The sequence below is a fragment of the Castanea sativa genome, chromosome 11, assembly GCF_040712315.1.
Source record: "Castanea sativa cultivar Marrone di Chiusa Pesio chromosome 11, ASM4071231v1".
Lineage (NCBI taxonomy): Eukaryota > Viridiplantae > Streptophyta > Magnoliopsida > Fagales > Fagaceae > Castanea > Castanea sativa.
Window position 1 is genome coordinate 2,931,478 of NC_134023.1, and position 21,888 is coordinate 2,953,365.

Below are 21,888 nucleotides of genomic sequence, written 5' to 3' on the forward strand. Positions count from 1 at the left end.
GAAAACAAGCTTGCAATTATGGAAATTTCTTAATTTGCCTTATAATGTACACATAAATTTTTATTTCAATTTGAATTTATTATAGCCCAATAATGTACACACCAATTTTGTTATTTAAACTGAGGCTACACCTTATGTTCTTTTTGTGCATGTGCTACACTTTCTCGAGCACAAAATCATATGATATGCACTAAGGTGTTCCTGATTGGCTAGTAAACAGTGGTGAGATGGTTATTTATGCCTTTCTCTTATGATTTTTTTAGTCTTTACAATCAAAAGTATGCGACTTCAAAATTAAGATCATGTGATAAAAAACTATGAACAACTCCCACACAACATGCACTACAAGGCTAGAACTAGCAAAGTGCAATAAAATAAGCTCATCCAAGCTAAACAAAGGACATAAGCATGTTATGTAAATATAATATGGCCAGCCTTGATTTCAAGTCCAAGAATAATGATGTAAAACACATTTTTCTTTTTTCATTTTTTAAAAAACAAAACAAAAACAACCTAACATGAAATGCATAAATGTTATGCAATGCAAATCCTAAAAAAAAAAAAGAAACAAAGCAACAAAAGAAAAATGGTCACAAAGAATAGAGAGATGAAGCACAAGGACCATGTCAGAAAGTCTCAATTAGATTGAGTATTTTGCATCCAAAACCTTTTAGATGCAACTCTAGCATTGGAGTTATTATTCTGATTAGAATGATGAACAACTCTAGGATTGGAATAAAGGTTTAATGCCTTTACCAACTCACCAATAAGTACCATAGGATCTTGTGCTTGAGGCACATGTACTTTTGGCTTATTTGCTCGCTTTGCAGCTTGCAACTTGAAATAGTTTGGATGAATATGTCCAGTCTTTCCACAAAAATGACAAAACCAGACCCGTCTATCATGCAACTTATCCTTAGGGAGAGTAGGATACTGGTTTGACAATCTCACTCACAGGAGGCTCAGAAGAAGGAACAAAATTTGTGGAATGAGTTTCAGACAAAGAGATGCTTTCTACAAAACCTAGACCAGCTTTGTCTAAAGCAGACTTCTGAACACTCAACATGTGATCAAGTTTAGAATTAGCAGACCTATTAGTTTGTTCTCTAATAATAGATAATTCTAGTTCTAATTTCTTAATCTTGTCAGTCAATATCATGTTCTCAGTCTTCACTTTATCAATTAAAGTGCTAGCATCAAGCAATTTCAATAACAAATGTTTCTTATCAAGTTTAAGAGAAGTAATTTTCTTTAAACTTTTTTCAACATTCATTTCATCTTTTGCAATAACTTTGCACAGCGTATTGTAAGCTTCTTGCAAATCAGCACATTCAGAGAGTTTCCCATCAGAAGGGCTCTTTTTAACAACAACACTTTCATCAACTACAGCAGTAGCTGTGAAAGCAATGCAGTTTCCATTCTTATCACTACCAGACTCATGATCAGAAACTTCATCATCACTATGAGGATCTCAAGAATGTAAGAAATTCTTATTTCACATGACCATACCCTTGACAACCAAAACATTGTTAACCAAAACATTGTCGACCCAAAGAATTATTAGAGGTTTGACTTACTTTCTCTTTAGATTTATCAGTATTGTTCACTTTAGTGGGTTCATTCCTTTTAAAATTCCTAGGTTTAACATTATTTTTACCTCTTGCTTTTCTGTTATTGTTCCTAAGAAAGTTTCTAAAGTTCTTGGCAAGATATGCAATTTATGTAGAAGAGAGTTCATCATTAAATTCATTCCCATTAACATCATCAACTGACTTAAGAGCCATTGATTTTGATTTGTTTATCTTGGGTAGGTCTAGCTCATAGGATTGGAGAGATCCTACAAGCTCATCAACAGGGATGGAGTCCACATCTTTGCTCTCAGTAATGGCGGTTACTTTGGCTCTAAAATCCTCAATCAAGAATCTAAGAACCTTCCTAACAATTTTAGGTTGATCATAAATTTCACCCAAATTATAAGCAGAATTAATAATGTCATTAAGCTTAGCATAAAAATCATCAAAACTTTCATCATCAGACATCCTAATGCTTTCAAATCTAGTTGTTAACTGCTGTAACTTATTGATCTTAATTGCCTTTGTGTCTTCATGCACAGTTTGGAGAATATTCCATGTAGTATGAGCAACCTCAACATTTGAGATCCTTTTAAATTCCTCCATAGAAACAACATTGAAAATAACATTTATGACTTTGCTATTAAAAGTGGCTGATTCTTTCTGAGAAGTTTGCCACTCCCTTACAGGAGTAGTCGGCTTCTCCCATCCGTATTCAACAGAATTCCAAACCCTCTCATCAATGGATTTCAGGAATGCTTTCATCCTTACATTCCAGTAGGCATAATTGTTCCCATTAAAGTGAGGTGAGATCACAAGAGAGCGACCGTGTTCCATGACACAGGGTTCAAGGATCAACTCTTAGATCAAAAGATCTAAACACTAGAGCTAACCCGCTTTGATACCACTTGTACATTTTTAAACCGTTTAAAACACCAGTTGTTTAACCTAGTTATTTAGCCAAGTGATTACTTAGATAAATTATTTAGATATAGGTTAACACATTCAAATCATATCATGTAAAGAGTGCGGAAAAGTAAATAACACACGATATGATAACCTAGGAAAACCAAACCGGTAAAAAACCTGGGGAGGATTTAACCTAACTATGCTCAAGGTAAAACAGATCCACTATGAAAGAATTGAAGTTTTACAAAAGGACTTAGACCACTAACATCCTAATGCTACCTTGAGTAGAAAACTTACTACCACGACCACGTGACAGCTTCGAGTCCACATACTACTTCTTTCTTAGATCCACAGTGTCCACAAGTACACCCACTTGTGTTTTTCTTTAAGCTCTTGAAACAACAATTGAAGAGATCACCAAGTTCTCAACATCAATCTTGATCATGATAACCTTAAGTATGTATGAAGGTAAACACCTCTAGATCTCACAAGAGATTCACACATACAGCATATCAGCAACATCTAAAATGTGGCTAGTGTTTTTCTTTTTATATGAGACATAAAACATAAAACCCTATAGATCCAATGAAGCGTGTGAATTTCAATTGGGAAATGAGTTACAAAATCATAAGACGCATTGCTTGAGGGATTCTATACCTTCATGAGGATTCTCGACTTCGGATAATTCATCGTGACCTTAAAGCTGGCAACATTTTACTAGATGCCAATATGAATCCTAAAATTGCAAATTTTGGAATGGCAAGGATGTTTGTATCGGATGAAACTGAAGGCAGTACAAATAGAATTGTGGGGACTTAGTAAGTACAACAACATGCTCTAGTTAATGAATATAATTGTGCATGCTCGATAAAATTCATTTTAATATGTTATTTATGTTGAAGTAACACCATGAAAAGCAAAAAGATGTTGGGAATTAAATAATTTGAACAAAACAATTAAGATTAACATTCAAATTAATCCTCAGTTTATTAATATTGATATGCAGTGGATACATGGCTCCAGAATATGCAGTGTTTGGACAATTCTCAATCAAGTCAAATGTTTTTAGTTTTGGTGTGTTGATTTTGGAGATTGTGAGTGGCCAAAAGATTACTTCTTTTTATAATGGAGAGAATGTGGAGTACCTTCTTAACTATGTGAGTACGCTTATTAAGGGTAAATGATAAATTGGATTTTATTTTTTATTTTTTTGGTAACGTGGTTTGCTCACATTGATGTATTTCTACTGGCATGGAAAATTTGGAGAGAGGGAACAATTTCTAATCTCATAGATCCCACGTTGAGCAATAGTCCAATAACTGAAATATTGAGATGTATACACATTGGGCTACTATGTGTTCAAGAAAATGAAGATGACAGACCAAACATGGCTTCAGTCGGTCTCATGATGAATAGCAATTCTATTGCTCTCCCTCGGTACCGACACAACCTGCAAGTTTCATGCGGACAAATGTTATACCAGCCACATTATTGCAACAAGACAATGGTTCCAACATAACTAACAACATGGTTTCAATTGCCGAGTTATATCCTAGATAATATTTTGCCAATAAGGGTTGTAATATGCACGTTGTCTAGAAATCTCACTAACTACATACAATTTATCTAATTATACTAATTTTTCAAGTAAATTTAGAAAACTATAATTTGAATTCCTTACAGATTGTTGTGAATTCATTTTTATACTACTTTTTGTGTTTTTTATGTTTTGCTTTATACTATACCAATCAAAATTTGTCATCTATTCTTTTGAAGTTCATAAAGAATGAACTAACCTTTATTTCATATAATGTGATAGACTTTGAAAAATTATATCTATGATTTTTTCTTTTGAAGTTCTAGCTATCCTATTGCGCCAGTTAAACTACCCTTTATTGAAGCAAGAGAAAAAAAAATTAAATAAATGGATTTTGGATAATTTTACAGCCAAGTTTCATAAAGGAGACATCACATTAAGAACATGTTCAACGTTCATAGCAACCATGGAAGTTACAATTCAAGCAATAGTGCTGGCTCTTGTCTTAGGCGAGGTAGACAACTGCCTAAGCCCCAATATTTTATCCAATTTAATTAGTTCTTTAATTTCCAAAAAAAAATGCTAATAATGTAAAGTGAATAATTTGAACCCCAATTTATATCCAAAAAATAAGGAAAATAAATGTAGAAAAAAAATTGGGAAAAGGAGGCCAAAAATACAACCAAAAAATAAGAGAAAAAAACATGTTAGAGAAAAAAGAAAAAGTACAAGGGTGGAAAAAGGATGCCAATGAATTATACCAGAAATATTAAAAAGTCTTTATTCTGGTAATATATGTCTATTATTGAGTTCTCTGTGAGGCGAGTGGGCACCCTCTCTCTCACTATAGCAAAATTTTCCCTTCTCTTTGAGAAGGATGTGAAGTTCTCCCTAGTAACTATCTACTAGGTGGGATTAGCGTTGTTTGGTGATTATTGTGGAACCCACCCCGGTGTGGTATGGAGGAACTAATGTTGAGATGGAAGAAGCTTTCCTTGTTGGAGGCAGAGGGAAAGAAGCATGATCTCTCAAAGGAAAAAAAAACTACAGAATATGTCCTTGCTGCGAAGTTCTTCACTCAGAGATCGATTAACATAGAGGCAATGGCAAGGACCTTCCGCCCTCTATGGCGTACAAAACGAAACTTTGAGGTAAGCATGGTAGGCGAAAACGTGGTATTGATAGCATTTGAATGGGAGGTCGATGCGGAGAAGGTCCTCCAAGGCGAGCCTTGGGTTTTCGATAGACATTTGGTGGTGCTACAAAGGTATGATGGTACAGCGCCGATCAACGAACTCAGCTTTAATTTGACAGAACATCGTTCTGGGTTCAGATTCACAACTTACCTTTCTCCTTGATGACGATAGAAGCGACGAGTAGTCTTGGGGAAACGCTGGGTATTGTCTCAAAACCAAAAGATGAAGCCGAGATGAAAGGGGGATAGTTTATGAGGGTGCGAGTTGCAGTGGATGTTACGAAACCGTTGTGCCGTTATAAAAGATTGCACTCTCTCTCTAAATAGAAACTGTGATTTTATTGATAATGAAAACGAATGAATACAATTTGCTTCTAATCCTATCTTATATACAAGTTAAGACTAAAACAGAAAAGTAACTAACTCCACATTATCAGGTGAAATTGTTACAATTAACTTCCAACTTCAACCTTACACGTGTACATAGATCAAACCATAGAATTTATCAACTGATCATAATGTGGAATTGATTCTATCAAATCCTCTATGATGCCACGTGTCAATCCCATTGTAACTACCCTTTTAGTCTCTTCCTGATGATGTAATATAGGTTGTGCTGCTTTGATTGTATCTGTTCTTGTTCTTGTGTTGGCACACTATTCTAATGTAGTGCACTCTGTGCTACATGTGATGGCAGCCTGTCCTGATGAATAATGCATGTCATGCGACACCCTATGCTCTGTTGCTGCCCTGTGCTTTGTTGCTGAAGTAGACTTGCTGCTTTAACACTCCCCCTCAAGAGCAAAGCTCTTGGTTGAGTTTCATTATTTTCATCAGCTTCCTTTGCAATATTAGGAAACTGAATATGTTGACTGAAGATATTAATAACTCCCAACTTGTTAAGTAGCCTTAGGAAATTGTCAACGCCTAGTGCCTTAGTAAAAATGTCTGCCAACTGTGATCTTGATGAAACATAGAAAGTCTTAATTGTTCCATCCAATACTTTATTCCTTACTATGTGATAGTCAGCTTCAATGTGCTTTGATCGCTCATGAAACATTGGATTAGCTGATATATGTAGGGCTGCCTAGTTATCACAGTAGAGTAGCACTGGTTTGTGATATGAAATACATAAATCTCTTAACGAATACAGCAACCAAGTCACCTCACATGTGGTTGTAGCCATAGATCTGTACTCTGCCTCTGCAGAAGATCTAGATACTATATCTTGTTTCTTTGATCTCCAAGAAATCAAAGCATCACCAAGGAACACGCAGTAACCTGTCAATGATTTTCTAGTATCAGGGCAGCCTGCCCAATCTGCATCACAGAATGCTTTAAGTTGCAAGTTTGAGTTTGTGGGAAAAAATACTCCTTGACCAGTTGTGCCTTTGATGTATTGAAGAATCCTTGTTGCAGCCTTCATGTGTGGTACTCTAGGCTGAGCTAAGAACTGACTAAGCCTATGCACAACATAGGTTATGTCTGGTCTACTCAAGGTCAGGTACATTAGTTTCCCAATTAATCTTCTATACTGTCCTGCATCTTGGAGCACCTCTCCATTAGACTTAGACAACTTTAGCTGCTGTTCCATTGGTGTTCTAGTCGTTTTACATCCAAGCATACCTGCTTCCTTAAGCACATCAAGTGCATATTTTCTTTGGTTTATACTAATTCCTTTAGCACCTCTAGCAATCTCAAGTCCTAGAAAATACTTAAGTGAACCAAGATCCTTAATGCCAAATTTTTTATCCAACACTTGTTTTAGATTAGCCACACAAGCTGCATCATTGCCTGTGATTATCATGTCATCAACATATATCAATAAGGCAGTAAATTTAGAACCATTGGAATACACAAAGAGTGAGTGATCTGCTTGTGATTGCTTGAAACCAAGTGCTGAAATAGTAGCAGAAAGTTTAGCATTCCACTGCCTTGATGCTTGCTTCAATCCATAAAGTGATTTGACCAATTTGCAAACCATAGGGACTAAGGTAGTGCACTCCCCCTTACTGTGATAACCAGGAGGCAGATCCATGTAGACCTCCTCTTCAAGATCACCATGAAGGAATGCGTTATTGATATCAAGCTGATGTAGAGGCCATTTTTGAGCTGAGGCAAGAGCAATAAGAACCCTCACAAATACTGTTTTGGCCACAGGAGAGAAAGTTTCTAAAAAATCAAGTCCCTCCCTTTAAGTGTAGCCCTTAGCCACTAGCCGAGCCTTATACCTTTCCACACTACCATCAGGATGAAGCTTCACCCTATAGACCCACTTACAACCAATGGATCTTTTACCAGAGGGTAAAGGGGTAAGAATCCAAGTTTAAGTTGCCTCCAAGGCCTGAATTTCTTTATCCATGGCTGCTCTCCATAAGGGATCTTGGACAGCTTGAGAAAAATACTGAGGAGTAGAATGACCTTGGTCAACAGTCATAAGGTAGGATTTGTATTGAGGATCCATATGACAATATGTAAGACAAGCTGATAGATCATAAGGAGACCCTAGAGGATGAGGAGCTGCAGAAGCAAGGGATGAACCAGAGGATGCATTGCAGGCATAATCTTGTAGGTAGGTTGGTGGTCTATGAACTCTAGTGGACTTTTTGAGAGGTTGATCTTCATCTGCAATGTTAGTACTAACAGAAGGCATGGAATCCAGCAAAACAGAAGTGGAATCAAAAGACAAGGGAGCAGAGAAAAGAGCATTAGGTGTAGACATAGAAGTTGAGGAAGAAGGAATAGTGTTAGACTAGTCATTAGGCATATCAGGGACACTACGAGGAGTAACAAAAGGTCCTAAACACCCTTCAGAAGTGCTATCAACCTCAAAAATAAAAGGATCTGCAACAGTAGGTTCAGCAATACCAAAAGGAAAAATGTTTTCATGAAAAATGACATCTCTAGATATGAAAACAATTTTGGTACTTAAATCCAACAATTTGTACCCCTTAACACCAAAAGGATAACCTAAGAAAACACATTTCTTTGCCCTTGGGGAAAATTTGGATCTATGATGTGAAAGAGTAGATGCATAACAAAGACATCCAAAAACCTTTAAGTGATCATAATTTGGAACAAGACCAAAAAGAATCTCAAAAGGAGTTTTATGGTCTAAGCATGATGAAGGAGTTCTATTTATCAAATAAACTGATGTAAGAATGCAATGTCCCCAAGAATGCAATGTCCCCAAAAATGCAAAGGCATATTGGATGAAACATAAGAGCTCTTGCCACATTTAAGATGTGTTGATGCTTTCTTTCCACAATGGCATTTTGTTGTGGAGTTTCAACACAACTTAATTGATGCAAGATACCCCTTTTAACAAAGAAATCAGTCATTATAAACTCAGTACCATTATCTGTCCTAATTGTCTTGACCTTTTTTAAAATTGTGTTTCAACCATAGTGCAAAATTGGTCCAAAATAGGTTGTGTTTGAGATTTATGCTTGAGTAGGTAAACCCAAGTACACCTTGAGCAATCATCTACTATGATTAAAAAATATCTACAACCATCAATAGTAGGAGTAGAAAAAGGACCCCACAAATCACAATGGATCAAATCAAAACAATCAAGTGAAATATGAGTACTAGATGGAAAAGGAAGTCTTTTCTGTTTAGCCAAAGGACAGATTTCACAATGAACATCATTATTATTTGTTGAAAGAGGTACATTATTATTTCTGATCAAAGCCAATTTGGCATTTGACAGATGCCCCAACCTGAGATGCCAAATATTTGGCTGAACAACAAGAGTATTTACAAAGTTATGCACAGAACCAGCTGCAGAAAAACAAGTTCTTGAGGTTGATAAACTTTCTTCCAGCAAGTAGAGGCCTTTGAATTCTCTACCCAGACCAATTGTGCTCCAATGAGCAAGGTCCTGGATAAAGCACATAGTCCTAAAGAAATTGAGACAATAAAGAGTGGTCTTAGCTAGTTGACTAACGGAAAGAAGATTGAAACTAAAAGAGGGAACACATAGGACATTGGTAAGAATAAGAGTCATGGACACTTTGATAGTCCCTACATGTGTTACCAATGTTGTTTCACCATTTGGAAGATTAACAAAGGTGTTTAGAGTGGCAGTAATAGAAGTGAAACATGATATAGAATGGGCCATATGATCAATGGCCCCTGTGTCTATAATCCAATCTATTTCCCTAAAGGCTTGCCTATCAACAGTTTTAGCAGAAAAAATAGAATGCTCTAAATTGGGAACAAAAGGCATAATAGAATTAGTACCTGACATTAGAGCTGAATTGAAGTTGAGATTGTTTTGAGCAAAAGTTCCAACCATCTCAGAGGCTGCACTAGAAGTTCCTTCACCACTAGTGACCAAACAAGAAGTGCTTACACTTACAGCATGGTGTCCTTCACTAGCAACAGCACCTGATTTGAGAAAGGTCAGCAACTGCTCGCATTGTGCCTTAGAGATAGGACACTAATTGGATGGCACTAAGGCATGCTCTGCACCATTGACAGAATTGCAAGAAACTTGATTGACATTAGCCTTCCCTCTCAGTTTATAACCTGGAGGATATCCATGCAATTTGTAGCACTTTTCAATCGTGTGCCCTTGCATGTTGCAATGAGTACAATAAGGCTTGTCTTTCTTAGCATTTCCTTTATTCCAATTGGAATTTCCTTTGGAATTGGTGAACATAGCCATTGAATCGGATTATGAAGCAGTTGAACCTCCATGCCCAATGTTCTTGTGTGACTCTTCTTGAAGTACCAAAGAATAAACTTTGCTCATTGAGGGAAAAGGATCATACATGAGAATCTGACTTCGTAAAGTCTCAAAATTCTCATTCAGCCCCATGAGAAATTTCATTACATATGCCTTCTCATGTGATGCATTCAAGACCTTCATCGCACCACAAGAACACTTTGGCAGAGGCTCAAAATGCAACAATTGATCCCACAAACGCTTGAATTTAGTGTAGTATTCACTAACTGTCATTTGATTCTGTGTAATGTGAGAGATTTCCCTCTGTAAATTGTAAATTTTAGGTCCGTTTCCTTGTAAGAACAAGCGCTTCAATTCCAGCCACATCTCCCTTGCCATCTCGCAGTACATGATACTACTAGAGACATTAACATGCATGGAATTAATCAACCATGAAAGTACCATGGTGTTACAACTCTCCCAATCCTCATACAAAGGTGAATCTTCCTCTGGTTTCGAGATCTTGCCATTCACGAAGCCAATTTTCTTCTTGGCAGTGAGAGCAAGTACCATTGCTCGTGACCAAGAGTGATAATTTCGCATACCAAGCAGAGGTTGAGTGACTAGAATATAACCTGGATTCTAATTGGAATTAAGGAAAAATGGATTAGGAACATTGGATTCAACAGCAGACTGTGTATTTGTGTGTGAAGATTGGATGTTGTGAGTTGCAGAAGGAGCTTCAGTTTCTGAGGAAGCCATTGAAGGACTTCGAAGATGAGAGAAAGAACAAAGTAGAAAATTCTAGAAGATGTGCTCTGAAACCATATAAAAGATTGCACTCTCTCTCTAAATAGAAACTGTGATTTTATTGATAATGAAAACGAATGAATACAATTTGCTTCTAATCCTATCTTATATACAAGTTAAGACAAAAACTGAAAAGTAACTAACTCCACATTATCAGGTGAAATTGTTACAATTAACTTCCAACTTCAACCTTACACGTGTACATAGATCAAACCATAGAATTTATCAACTGATCATAATGTGGAATTGATTCTATCAAATAGTCTATGATGCCACGTGTCAATCCCATTGTAACTACCCTTTTAGTCTCTTCCTGATGATGTAACATAGGTTGTGCTGCACTGGATTGTATCTGTTCTTGCTCTTGTGTTGGCATACTATTCTGATGTAGTGCACTCTGTGCTACACGTGATGGCAGCCTGTCCTGATGACTAATGCATGTCATGCCGCACCCTATGCTCTGTTGCTGCCCTGTGCTCTGTTGCTGAAGTAGACTTGCAGCTTTAACAGCAGTGGCAGGACGATTACATGGGACCAAATGAGAGACAGGTGGGTTTATTTCTTGTACGAATGGTTGCCAAACTTATGATATTGGTGCGGCCTTCTCTTTCACGATGACAAGGAGTGTGTGGTGTGGCTCAGCAGCAAAGGAAGCCTATCAAAGGAGCAACAATTCGGACTGTGGCTCTGAGCTCCTCAGTTCAACCCGGCGAGGAAAGCCATTGTCGAAGTGCAAGGCTTTGAATGCCCAGGAACAGACTGAAAATTACCATGTAAAGCAGAGGATTATACTTTGGATTAACACGTGGACTCAATATCATGTCCTAAGATGGCTGGGGCTGTTATCACTGGTGCAGCTGTAGTGCATGGGGAAGATCCAAGCAAGACGATGTCCATGGAGGTCGTGAGTAGCAGCGCTACACAGGGGCGTGACAGACACGTGCTTGACTCTGATACAGCAAGCCCACAAAAGCAAATCCCGAATTTTGAGGAGAGAATAAGGGACATTGATGAGGCAATCAATTCAGAGCCTGATTTTTTGAAATCAAAAGTACAAAATCTGGTTCATTCACTAGCTATGATTGGAAAGTATCAGAATGTTGGGATTAATGCAGGGATAACAGAATATTTGGGAGTGTACTCACAAAATTTGAATAAGGTGGAAGACAAGTTGACTACTCAAATATCTAGGATGCACCCCATGGAAGTTAATTTTGAAGTGGGCCGTGTGGATAATACTGAGGATAGAAAGACCAATAAAGGTGGGCCTAAAAGGAGTATTGGGAAAGAAAAAAATAAACTTAAAAATCCTAGTGGGCCGACTAAAGGAAACATGGAGACAATGGAGGAGCCTAAGAAAAGCCTAAAATGGGGGAGTTGGACTAGACTTTTCACGGAACCAAGAAATAAAGATGGGACGGAGCCCATGGAGGTGTAGAGTGACCCAAAGAGAAAATGTGAAGCAATTACAATTGATATTATTAAGGCCACGAGTATGGAAAAGAAACCGAGGTTGGATGAGGAGACTAGAACTCTAAGTATTCTAATGGCGACACACTTGGGATCGACGAAGGCTACTGGGTAGCCCCGCTAGATCCAATGAGTTTGATGAGTTGGAACTGCTGAGGGCTTGGGAACCTCCAGTCAGTTAAAGCCTTGGAAAAGACGACTAATAAAGAAGAGCCCATTATCGTTTTCCTTATGGAGACGAAGTCGAACAGAGAGTGGATGAACAATGTGAAGGATAAATGCAACATGAAACATGGTTTGATTGTAGCAAGTGAAGGGAGGAGTGGTGGACTGGCATTGATGTGGAAGGAAGGGATAGCATTGGAGGTTCAGACATATTCTCAATCACATATTGATGCTTTGGTAGATTTTGGAGCAGACATAGGGTGGTGGCACTTCTCTGGCTTCTATGGCAACCTAGACACAGCAAAAAGGATGGAATCATCGGCTGAAATTCGACACTTGAAAGGAACCTCAGTCCTACCGTGGCTCACTATCAGAGATTTCAATGAAATCACAAGTGCTTCAAAGAATGAGAAAGGCAGCGAGAGACCGAGATAGCAGATGAAGAACTTTACTAACACCATCAATTACTGTGATCTACGGGATTTGGAATTCATTGGACCAAAGTTTATGTGGATTTACCAGCGAGCGGATGGCATATTAGGGAGCAGTTGGATAGAGCAATGGCAACTCCGGAGTGGATAGACTTATTTCCTGAGGCCAACCAATATCACCTTACTTCATCGGTATCGGATCATTCACCGTTGGCCTTGCGCATGGTTAGGACTAAAAGGGGAAACAAGAAGGCCAAGAAGCCATTTAGATTTGAATTAATGTGGCTGAGAGATCAAAGATGTAAAGAGGTAGTACATAAGGCATGGGAGGAAGGGAAGGTGACAAATACAGGGAGTATGCTAGGGAGTTTCTTAGAGAAGAGCCGCGCCAGATTAGAAACTTAGAACAAAACGGAATTCAGTCACGTGGGAAGGAAGGTCACTGAGCTGGAAAAAAGGCTTGAATGGCTTGACCTTCAACCTTCATCTCCTGATATCAACCAAGAGCTGAGGAGTACCCGTGTCGAACTAAACTGCTGGCTACAAAAAGAGGATGATATGTGGAGACAACGATCAATGCTCAACTGGTTCCAATCATGGTATAGAAATACTAGCTTTTTCCATGCAAAAGCTTCTGCTCGGCAAAAGAAAATTTTCATTGAAGGCACCATGGATGTAAATGAGGTGTGGTAAGAGGATGATCAGAAGGTAGAGGAAGTGGTAGTGGCTTATTATAAGGAGCTGTTTACCACAAGCCAACCAACAAAATTTTCAAACTTGCTCCATGCAGTTTAGCCCAAGGTGACTAATTCAAAGAATCAGATGCTTACCAGAGATTTTAATGCAGTAGAGGTCAAACTTGCGCTGAAGCAGATGCACCCACTAAAAGCTCCAGTTCGGACGGCATGCCCCCTCTTTTCTTCTAGCACTTCTAGTCGATATGTGGTGAGGTGGTCACAACTACGGTATTGGATTTCCTTAACCATGGTGTTTCTCCTCTTGATTTTATTAAGACTCATATTTTTTTAATTCCAAAAGTCAAGACACCTAAGAAGGTTACTGATTATATACCTATTAGTTTATGTAATGTGGTGTACAAAATTGCATTAAAGACCATAGCTAATAGGTTAAAGAAAATAGTACCTTCCATTATTAATGATACCCAAAGTGCTTTTGTGTATGGTAGGCTAATTACTAATAATGTTCTTGTAGCTTTTGAGACTATACACCATATTAGCCAGAAAAAAAGGGGGGAAGGTGGGGGAGATGGCTTTGAAATTGGATATGAGCAAGGCATATGATAGGGTGGAGTGGGTTTGCTTGGATAAAATAATGGAAAAACTAGGTTTTGATGTAAAGTGGAGGAGTTTTATCATGCAATGTGTCACAACTGTATCATACTCTATAAAGAATAATGGGGTGTCTAGGGGTAATATTTTTCCATCTAGGGGGATCCGTCAATGAGACCCTTTCTCACCTTATCTATTTATCTTATGTGCAGAGGGTCTATCATCACTTATAAAATCCTCAGTGGTGAATGGTGTTTTGGAGGGAGTTGCTGTGTGTCATAGAGGCCCAAAATTATCCCATCTTTTCTTTGCAAATGATAGCTTGATATTTTGCAAGGCTTCTTTGGAAGAATGCGACACTCTCCAACAAATACTGAAGGTTTATGAGGATGCTTCGGGCCAGCAGTTAAACCCAGCCAAAACATCCTTATTTTTCAGCCGAAACACACCTAATGATATCCAAGAGGAGATACAGCAAAGGATTGGAGCTTAAGTAATAAAGCAACATGAGAAATATTTGGGGTTGCCTTCATTGGTGGGGAAGAATAAAAGGAATACTTTCAATGAAATTAAAGAAAAGCTCCGTAAAAAGTTGGTGGGATGGAAGGAAAAATTGTTGTCCAAGGCTGGTAAGGAGGTACTAATCAAAGTGGTGGCCCAAGTGATACCAACATACACCATGAGCTGCTTTAAATTACCGGATGCTCTTTGTGATGAGTTGACAAGCTTGATAAGAAATTTCTAGTGGGGACAAAAGGAAGATAGCTTGGCTAAGTTAGGAGAATCTGTGTGAGCCAAAATACAATGGAGGTATGGGTTTCAAGTAGCTTAAACAATTTAATTTGGCTCTTTAAGCCAAACAAGGTTGGGGGCTCCAAACCACCAAAACTCCTTGGTCTATCAGGTCCTAAAGGCGAGATATTTCCCGCAGTGTGACTTTATTGAGGCTACCCTTGGGAACAACCCTTCTTTTGTTTGGCGTAGTATCATGTCTACCCAAAACTTGGTTAGAAAGGGTGTACGGTGGAGAGTTGGCAATGGAAGCAATATTTGTATATGGGGAGATAAATGGTTGCCTTTGTCTTCCATATACAAGATTGCTTCACCCAGACATTTTTTACACCAAGACACAAAGGTAAGTGAGCTGATAGACCAAACCTCAGCTAGTTGGAAGGTAAACGTATTGGATGTCCTGTTCTTTCCCCATGAAGCCGATGTGATAAAAGGAATCCCGATAAGCTCTCGTCTTCCACCAGATAAGTTGATATGGGCAGCGACTCCGAATGGCAAGTTTAGTGTTAAGAGTGCTTATGGTATTGCCATGTGATTCTCCAACCATGTAGACTAAGGTGCAAGCTCGGATCAAAGTCACATACGTCGGTTTGGGAAGAAAATATGGGACCTACCTCTGGCACATAAGGTCCGCCACTTTCCATGGCGGGCATCCAGAGATGTTCTACCCACTAAGGTCAATCTTATGCGCAGGAAGGTGGTACAAGATCAAGTCTGTGAGGGGTGCAGGTTAGAGGCTGAAACTACTGGACATTTGTTCTAGACGTGTCCGAGAGCTAGAAAGGTTTGGTCCTACTTGAAGATTGTTGTGCCGTCGGACCAAGATAGAGTTCTTTTGTTCCATGACTTGCTGTGGGCCATGTTGGCTGATGAACGACAAGATGTTAAGATGGTAGCGAAGGTGGTTTGTATTGCATGTGCAATGTGGCACAATCGAAACGAGGTCCGACATGGAGGGCAAAGTCTGAATGGGAAGGAAATGGTTCGCTGGGCTTCTTAGTACATGGAGGAGTACAAGGCAGCAACTGAGAGTTTGAGCTGTAAATAGGCTTGTCCACTGGTCGATCTGGGTCGAGTTTATGCCCAACCCGGAACCGACCCTATCACTTCAGGTCTCCTAAACCTGGACCTGCCGCCGACCCGTTGACGGCAACGGTTCGGGTGGTCGGACGTCTTCTTTTTCCAGTCGATTTTCGGTCGAGCTCGGACTGTGCGAATCGTCGACGGATTTTGCCAAAATCTGCTTATTTTTGCTGGATTAACCGGATTTTGAAGAGATCTTTGCTGATCTTAACAAGATTAGGCCAGATCTCGACGAGATCTCACCGGATCTTGATAGATCGGACAAAATAGACCGATGAACTACTTAAATCGGCAGAGAAAGCTATTTTCGGGGAGATTTCTGGTCGAGTCGGTTGAAAATCGATTTTCCATGCTCTAACTCGTTAACCGACCCACCGGTCTCAGGTTCTGGGAGCGTAGATCCGCCATCGACCGTCGCCGGCGTCGGGTCGGCCGATTCTTGAGCCGAATTGGCCGAGTTGGGCAGGTGGGTTGGGGTACCGGGTCTAGCTGGACACCCCTAGTTGTAAAGTAGAGGTGGCTGAGGAAAGGGGTACGTGGACTCCACCTCTGGCAAACATATTCAAAATCAATGTTGATGGTGTTATTTTCGCGAATCAAAAGCAGTGGGTGTGGGAGTGATTATCAGAGACGACAAGGGCAGGATTGAGGCGGCAATGAGTAAGAAGATACCTATTCCATTGGGCACAATGGAAGCAGAGGCGATGGCATACGAAACAAGTCTGCTCTTTGCGAAGGATATCGGCATTCATGACTTTATCATTGAAGGTGACTCGCTCATCATTCACCATGCGATGTACGAATCTTCCAATCCATCTTCTTCTAGGGCTACTGTTGTACAAGGCATGCAAGAGTTGTGCAAGGAATTTCGTGGGGTAGTGTTTTGTCATGTTAGGAGAAAGGGCAACATACCAGCCCACTTATTAGCTAAACACACCTGTGGCGTTGTTGACTTCATTGCCTAGATTGAAGAGACTCCTTGTTTTCTCGAGCAAGCTCTTCTCCATGATATAACAAGTTCATCCATTCATTAATAAAATTTTAGTCTTCCTAACAAAAAAAAAAACAAAAAAGATAAATTCTTTGTGACCATGAAACTCAAATCTTTCTCCCTCTCTCTTTCTCTCTCAACAATACATAAAAACCCCAAAAAAACAAAAGCTCAAACCTTTTTTTTGATAATATCGCTAGAATGTTTTTTTTTTAATCTTTGCCTTAGGCCCCAAAATACATAAAACTAGCCATGTCAAGCAATATATATTATATATATATTTTATAGATAATATAGACAGAAGACACAAGGAATGGGGAATGTGAGAGTGGGAAGACAGGACTTACAACACTAGCACTTACAAAAGGGTCTAACCTTTGTAAGTATTAGCGAGACTTATAAATCGAAGACTCACTCACTAACTGACCAATGTGGTACTTTGGACCACTTATCTTTTTTTCTTTTCTTTTTTTTTCTTTTTTTTGAGATAATATAAACATAAGACACAAGGAATGGGGAAGGAGGGAGTGGGAAGACAAGACTTACAACACTGGCACTTACAAGGAGTGGGTTCCTGTTTTGGACGGTACCTAAGCCCAATGTTAATAGAGGATCCTAGGGCTCCAAATAATGGTTTTTTATGGTTGGTTGGACTGGGCTTGACTCACCATTGCTTTATTAGGCCGATTACGAGCCAATCTGTGCACAAGACATGAGCTCCACAACACAAATACACACACACACACACATATGTTGGTTGAATAAATAATAAGGAATAGCAAATGAAATAAAAGGGGAGAGTGCAAATAAAACATCGGAGATCCTTAAAATAGAGTGAGATTATGCTTTATTATGTTAAGTTTTGAGTACATTGAGTCTTTCCTTGATGAGATATAACACAAGGTTCAATAAAATTCAAAAATCATAGACTTAGATAGCTCTTTCTAGGCTTCCAAAACTTGTGAAATTTGAATCCCTTTGAATCCAAGTGTACCCTTAAGAATTTATTTCAGGATCCTTCACAATGCCTCACTCTTCACTCTATTTTTTAAGGCTCAAAAATCTCTTTCTAGTGCTTTTCTTATGCTTTGAATGATGGTTACTGAATGCCCCTTTGGCTGGAACTTTAGCTCCTTTTATAGTGTTGCTTCTAGGTTTTTTTCATGCCACCAATCCATTCTTTTGGTGCTTTGGGTACTAGAACCAATGTTATGTTTGAAACATTGGTGGCTAGTCCTTTCCTCTTCCTTTCGTTATTTCCCCTTTTGAGGTTTGACAGCCAAAAGCCCCCAACTGACTTTCCTCTTATGGGAGACCCTGTTTGAGTAAGTCCAAATGCTCTTCCCAAGTCAAGGCTTCTTATTCTTTCCCCATGGTCTAAAAAAAAGACATCTCAGAGCTTTGGTTGCTTCACACTTTGTCTCTTTCCTTTAAATGGGTAGATTCCTCCTTGTTGATAATGCAGGCACAAAGGCTCCCAACCATCTTCCTTCTTTGTTCACCTTTCCTACTATACTCGTGGTCCTTGGCTCCTTCATCAAGTGTTGATTCCTAAGCCACCATTTGTTCCTATAGCTCTTTTCTGAATTGTAGGCAGTTGATGGGACATGACCTTCTTCATTCCTTGTGCCCATGAGCATGCCATCTTGAGTTGTCCACGTCTCGGTTAATTTTCTTCAGCATTTCCTGAGGATTCCCCCTAAATCTGGTGGATCCTGCGCAACCTATCCCAACTCCTATTCACTCTCTTTCTGGGCTCCTTCAAGGATCACTCACTTCACATGTTGTTGGCCTAAGCTTCTCTTGTCCTTTCCTTTACCTAAGGCCTAAGGCTTATTCTTTTGTGGGCCAAGATTCCTCTTGCTCATTCTTCAAGGGGTCAAGTCTTTGCTCACGGGCTGGGCCTTTCTTGATTTCAAGGGCTTAGTTCCTTGCAATATTTTGGACCTCAACACATGGTCAAAAGAAGTAAGAAAGAAAAAAAAAAAAACCCTCAATGTAAAATATCACATTTTTCGTTGAGTATAGTTGCTATATATGATCTCCAACAACACATGCATGAAATGTACAAAAGAAAATGAGCAAGAGATAAATATTACACAATGATTAGCAAAATAAAACTACAATCAATTAATGTCATATTCTCGATCTACCTACTGCATCTCTAGTTTTTGGGTTCCAATTAACTCAACTAATAAAGTTTTTTGTTGTTAAATAAAAAGTCTATGATTCAATTCCCGTTTACACCAAAAACCAATTGATATCTTGGTTTGATGATAAAAAACAACATTAAGAGCAAGTTGAAACTCTATCTAAAAAGATTTTTTTTTTTTAATTTTTAATTTTTTAGAAGAACTATATCACTAGTTAATAGTTATTAAGTGCAAAGCATTATGCCATTATCAAGACTAAATATCGGTTCAACATAAAAGAATAGATCACCTTTTCCACGACTATACCCCCTTAATATGTACTCCTTTTGAAATAATAATAGATAATCGCCGTATACATGGACCATGCAATGATACAAAGCAATTTGACCACCACCATAGCTTGCATTTGTAGAGAATTGCCCTCTGTAGTGTATGTCTAATACCTACATGTCAGCACCCATTTTGATAGTCAATTAGAGTTGTGTTTGATTCTCAAGAAAGTAAAAGAAATAAAAAGAGAACCTTGTGTTTATTTTTATAATTCTTATTATGCCTTTTACTTAGATTAGTTTCTTTATTAGCTTATTAGTCACATGTATGCCAAGTGAGCATCCTATCAACACGTCATCATTTTACGTCACTTAAATAACAATTTTGAGTGTGTATCAAACCCACCAATCCAAGGAAACTGACCCAATCACATCAAATCCAATGCATTCGGTTGGTTTTCATGGGTTAGGTTGAGTTTTGTTTTAAGCCTTGGGTAGAATAGAGTTCGGTTGGATATATTTGTTAACCCATTTGAACCCCAACCCAACATGTATTGTTTAATTTATTATCATTATTCTAATTTTCTAGTTTCATTTGTTTTACCTTTTGAGAATTAGTTTGATGAATTTAGAAAGTTGTAATATAATTTAAGCATCATATGAATTGTAATAATTTAATTAAAAATGGTGTATAAATAATTTATGAAACTCAATTTTCCTACAAGATATAAGATATTCAACCCAACCCAACCCAACCTATGTGGGTTTGGTTGGGTCGATTATTACATCTGTAACATGTTGGGTTGGGTTGAGAATTTTCGTTACTCGACTCAACAAGATCAAGTTGGGTTGAAAAAAACCTTCTAACTTGTCCCAAACACATTCCTAACTACATGGACCAAAATAATTGGGAAAAAAATGAATCAAATTGGAACTAGCCCCTAAAAAAGGGACCAATTTTATTTTATTTTTTTTGCCAAAAGTCTTGTAGCTCAATTGGTTGACACTTGACATCTCTTAAAGTTTCCAACAAAGTCACTACTACATCCGTAACAATTTTACAACAAATCATCACTAAAATGACTTTTTTATTCAGTAACAACCATTAACAATAATAACCATTAACAACTTACTATTTAGAATTTATTATAAAATTATTGTGAAATATTGTTGACATAACATTTCTAAAAAATAGGTCGACGCTTTGAATTTTTTCATTTATAATCTTTTTATATACTAAATATATTCATCATTTTTCTCACCAAAAAAGAAAAAATGAAAAAGAAAAAAGAATTAAGGTAAATTCTATTAACATACTTTGAGGTTTGAGTTAATACCAACTAAATTCAAAATATTTCAAAACTTATCAATTTAATCCTCTAAAGAAAACTTGGCCAATAAACTCTGTTAGTTTCTCTCTTCTCTCTTCTCTCTTCTCTCTGTGACTCTAAGCATGTTTGGATAAATTTTTAAAAAAAATGCATTTTTTAAAAATAGTTTTTTAAAACCACAAATAAGCTTAAGGTAAAAATGTAAAAAGGTGTGTTTTCTATTTTTTAAGTCACAGTAAGCGTTTGAATAACATTAATATAAAGTAGCTGTTTTGGGTGTAAATTCCCAAAAAGGACTTTACTGCATTGTTAAGAATATTTGGATTTTTTTTTTAATGTAATCAACGTTTTTTTTAAGCCAATTATGTTAAGAACATTAACAATTGCTTTAATAATAATAATATAATAATATTAATAATAACTATTTTGTTAGATTCTTTAATCATCCTCTAAGATATATAATAATAATTTTGAAAATATATTAAGAATAATAACAATTGCATTAATAATAATAATAAAATTCTTATAAAAAAATAATAAAAAAATTTATTTTGTCAGGTTCTTTTGTCATCTTCTAAGATATATAATAATAATAATTTTTTTATTTAATAGTGTAATGGCAACAAGTGTACAACATATCAATACAACCTTAAAGCTAACAAGACCTCCGTGTTTAGATTTTTTTTTTTTTTTTTAGTATGACCAAGTAATTCATTCAAAGCCAGATAATTATACAAAGTTTCTAAGTTTTTGCTGATTGATGATGTTAACTTACTTTTTATGTCTTTTACTCTCTTTTCTTTTTTTTTGAAAATGAAGCAATTGTCATTCAATTATTCAGTGAAATACAATCCAAATAGAGTCCTTCAAGAGCTGGTGGGGGTGAATCTTCTAGCCATATAATTTCAGAATCTATTTGGTCCACAAATCGGGCTAAAGAATGGGCCACTGCATTGGCCCCACGTCTGATGCAGCTAACAGTCAGGCTTCTAAAACTCGTGTACGAATATCCTCATAAATATGTCCCAATCTGGACCAGTTAACCCGTGGAGACGTGAGCGACTTCATAACTGTAGCATTATCACCTTCAAGTACGTTCTCCCTAAACCCAGCATCAACAGCAAATTCAAGGGCTTTCCGACACGCTAACACCTCGCCCTCTTCGCTGCTAGCAACGTAAGGGCCTCTTGCTTATAAGCTAGCCATAACCTCACCCATCC

The 21,888-nt window shown here is 37.8% G+C and overlaps 1 protein-coding gene across 1 annotated transcript; it reads right to left on the bottom strand.

The window, feature by feature from the left end:
* Positions 1 to 9,893: 9,893 nt before the first annotated feature.
* LOC142615899 (uncharacterized) lies at positions 9,894 to 10,457 on the bottom strand. Its single transcript, XM_075788816.1, has one exon. It carries the CDS (start codon positions 10,455 to 10,457, stop codon positions 9,894 to 9,896), a length of 564 nt encoding a protein of 187 aa, XP_075644931.1.
* Positions 10,458 to 21,888: the final 11,431 nt, after the last annotated feature.

Coding starts and splice junctions, on each gene's coding strand:
- LOC142615899 (XM_075788816.1), bottom strand. CDS start 10,457: ATGGTACTTGCTCTCACTGCCAAGAAGAAAATTGGCTTCGTGAATGGC.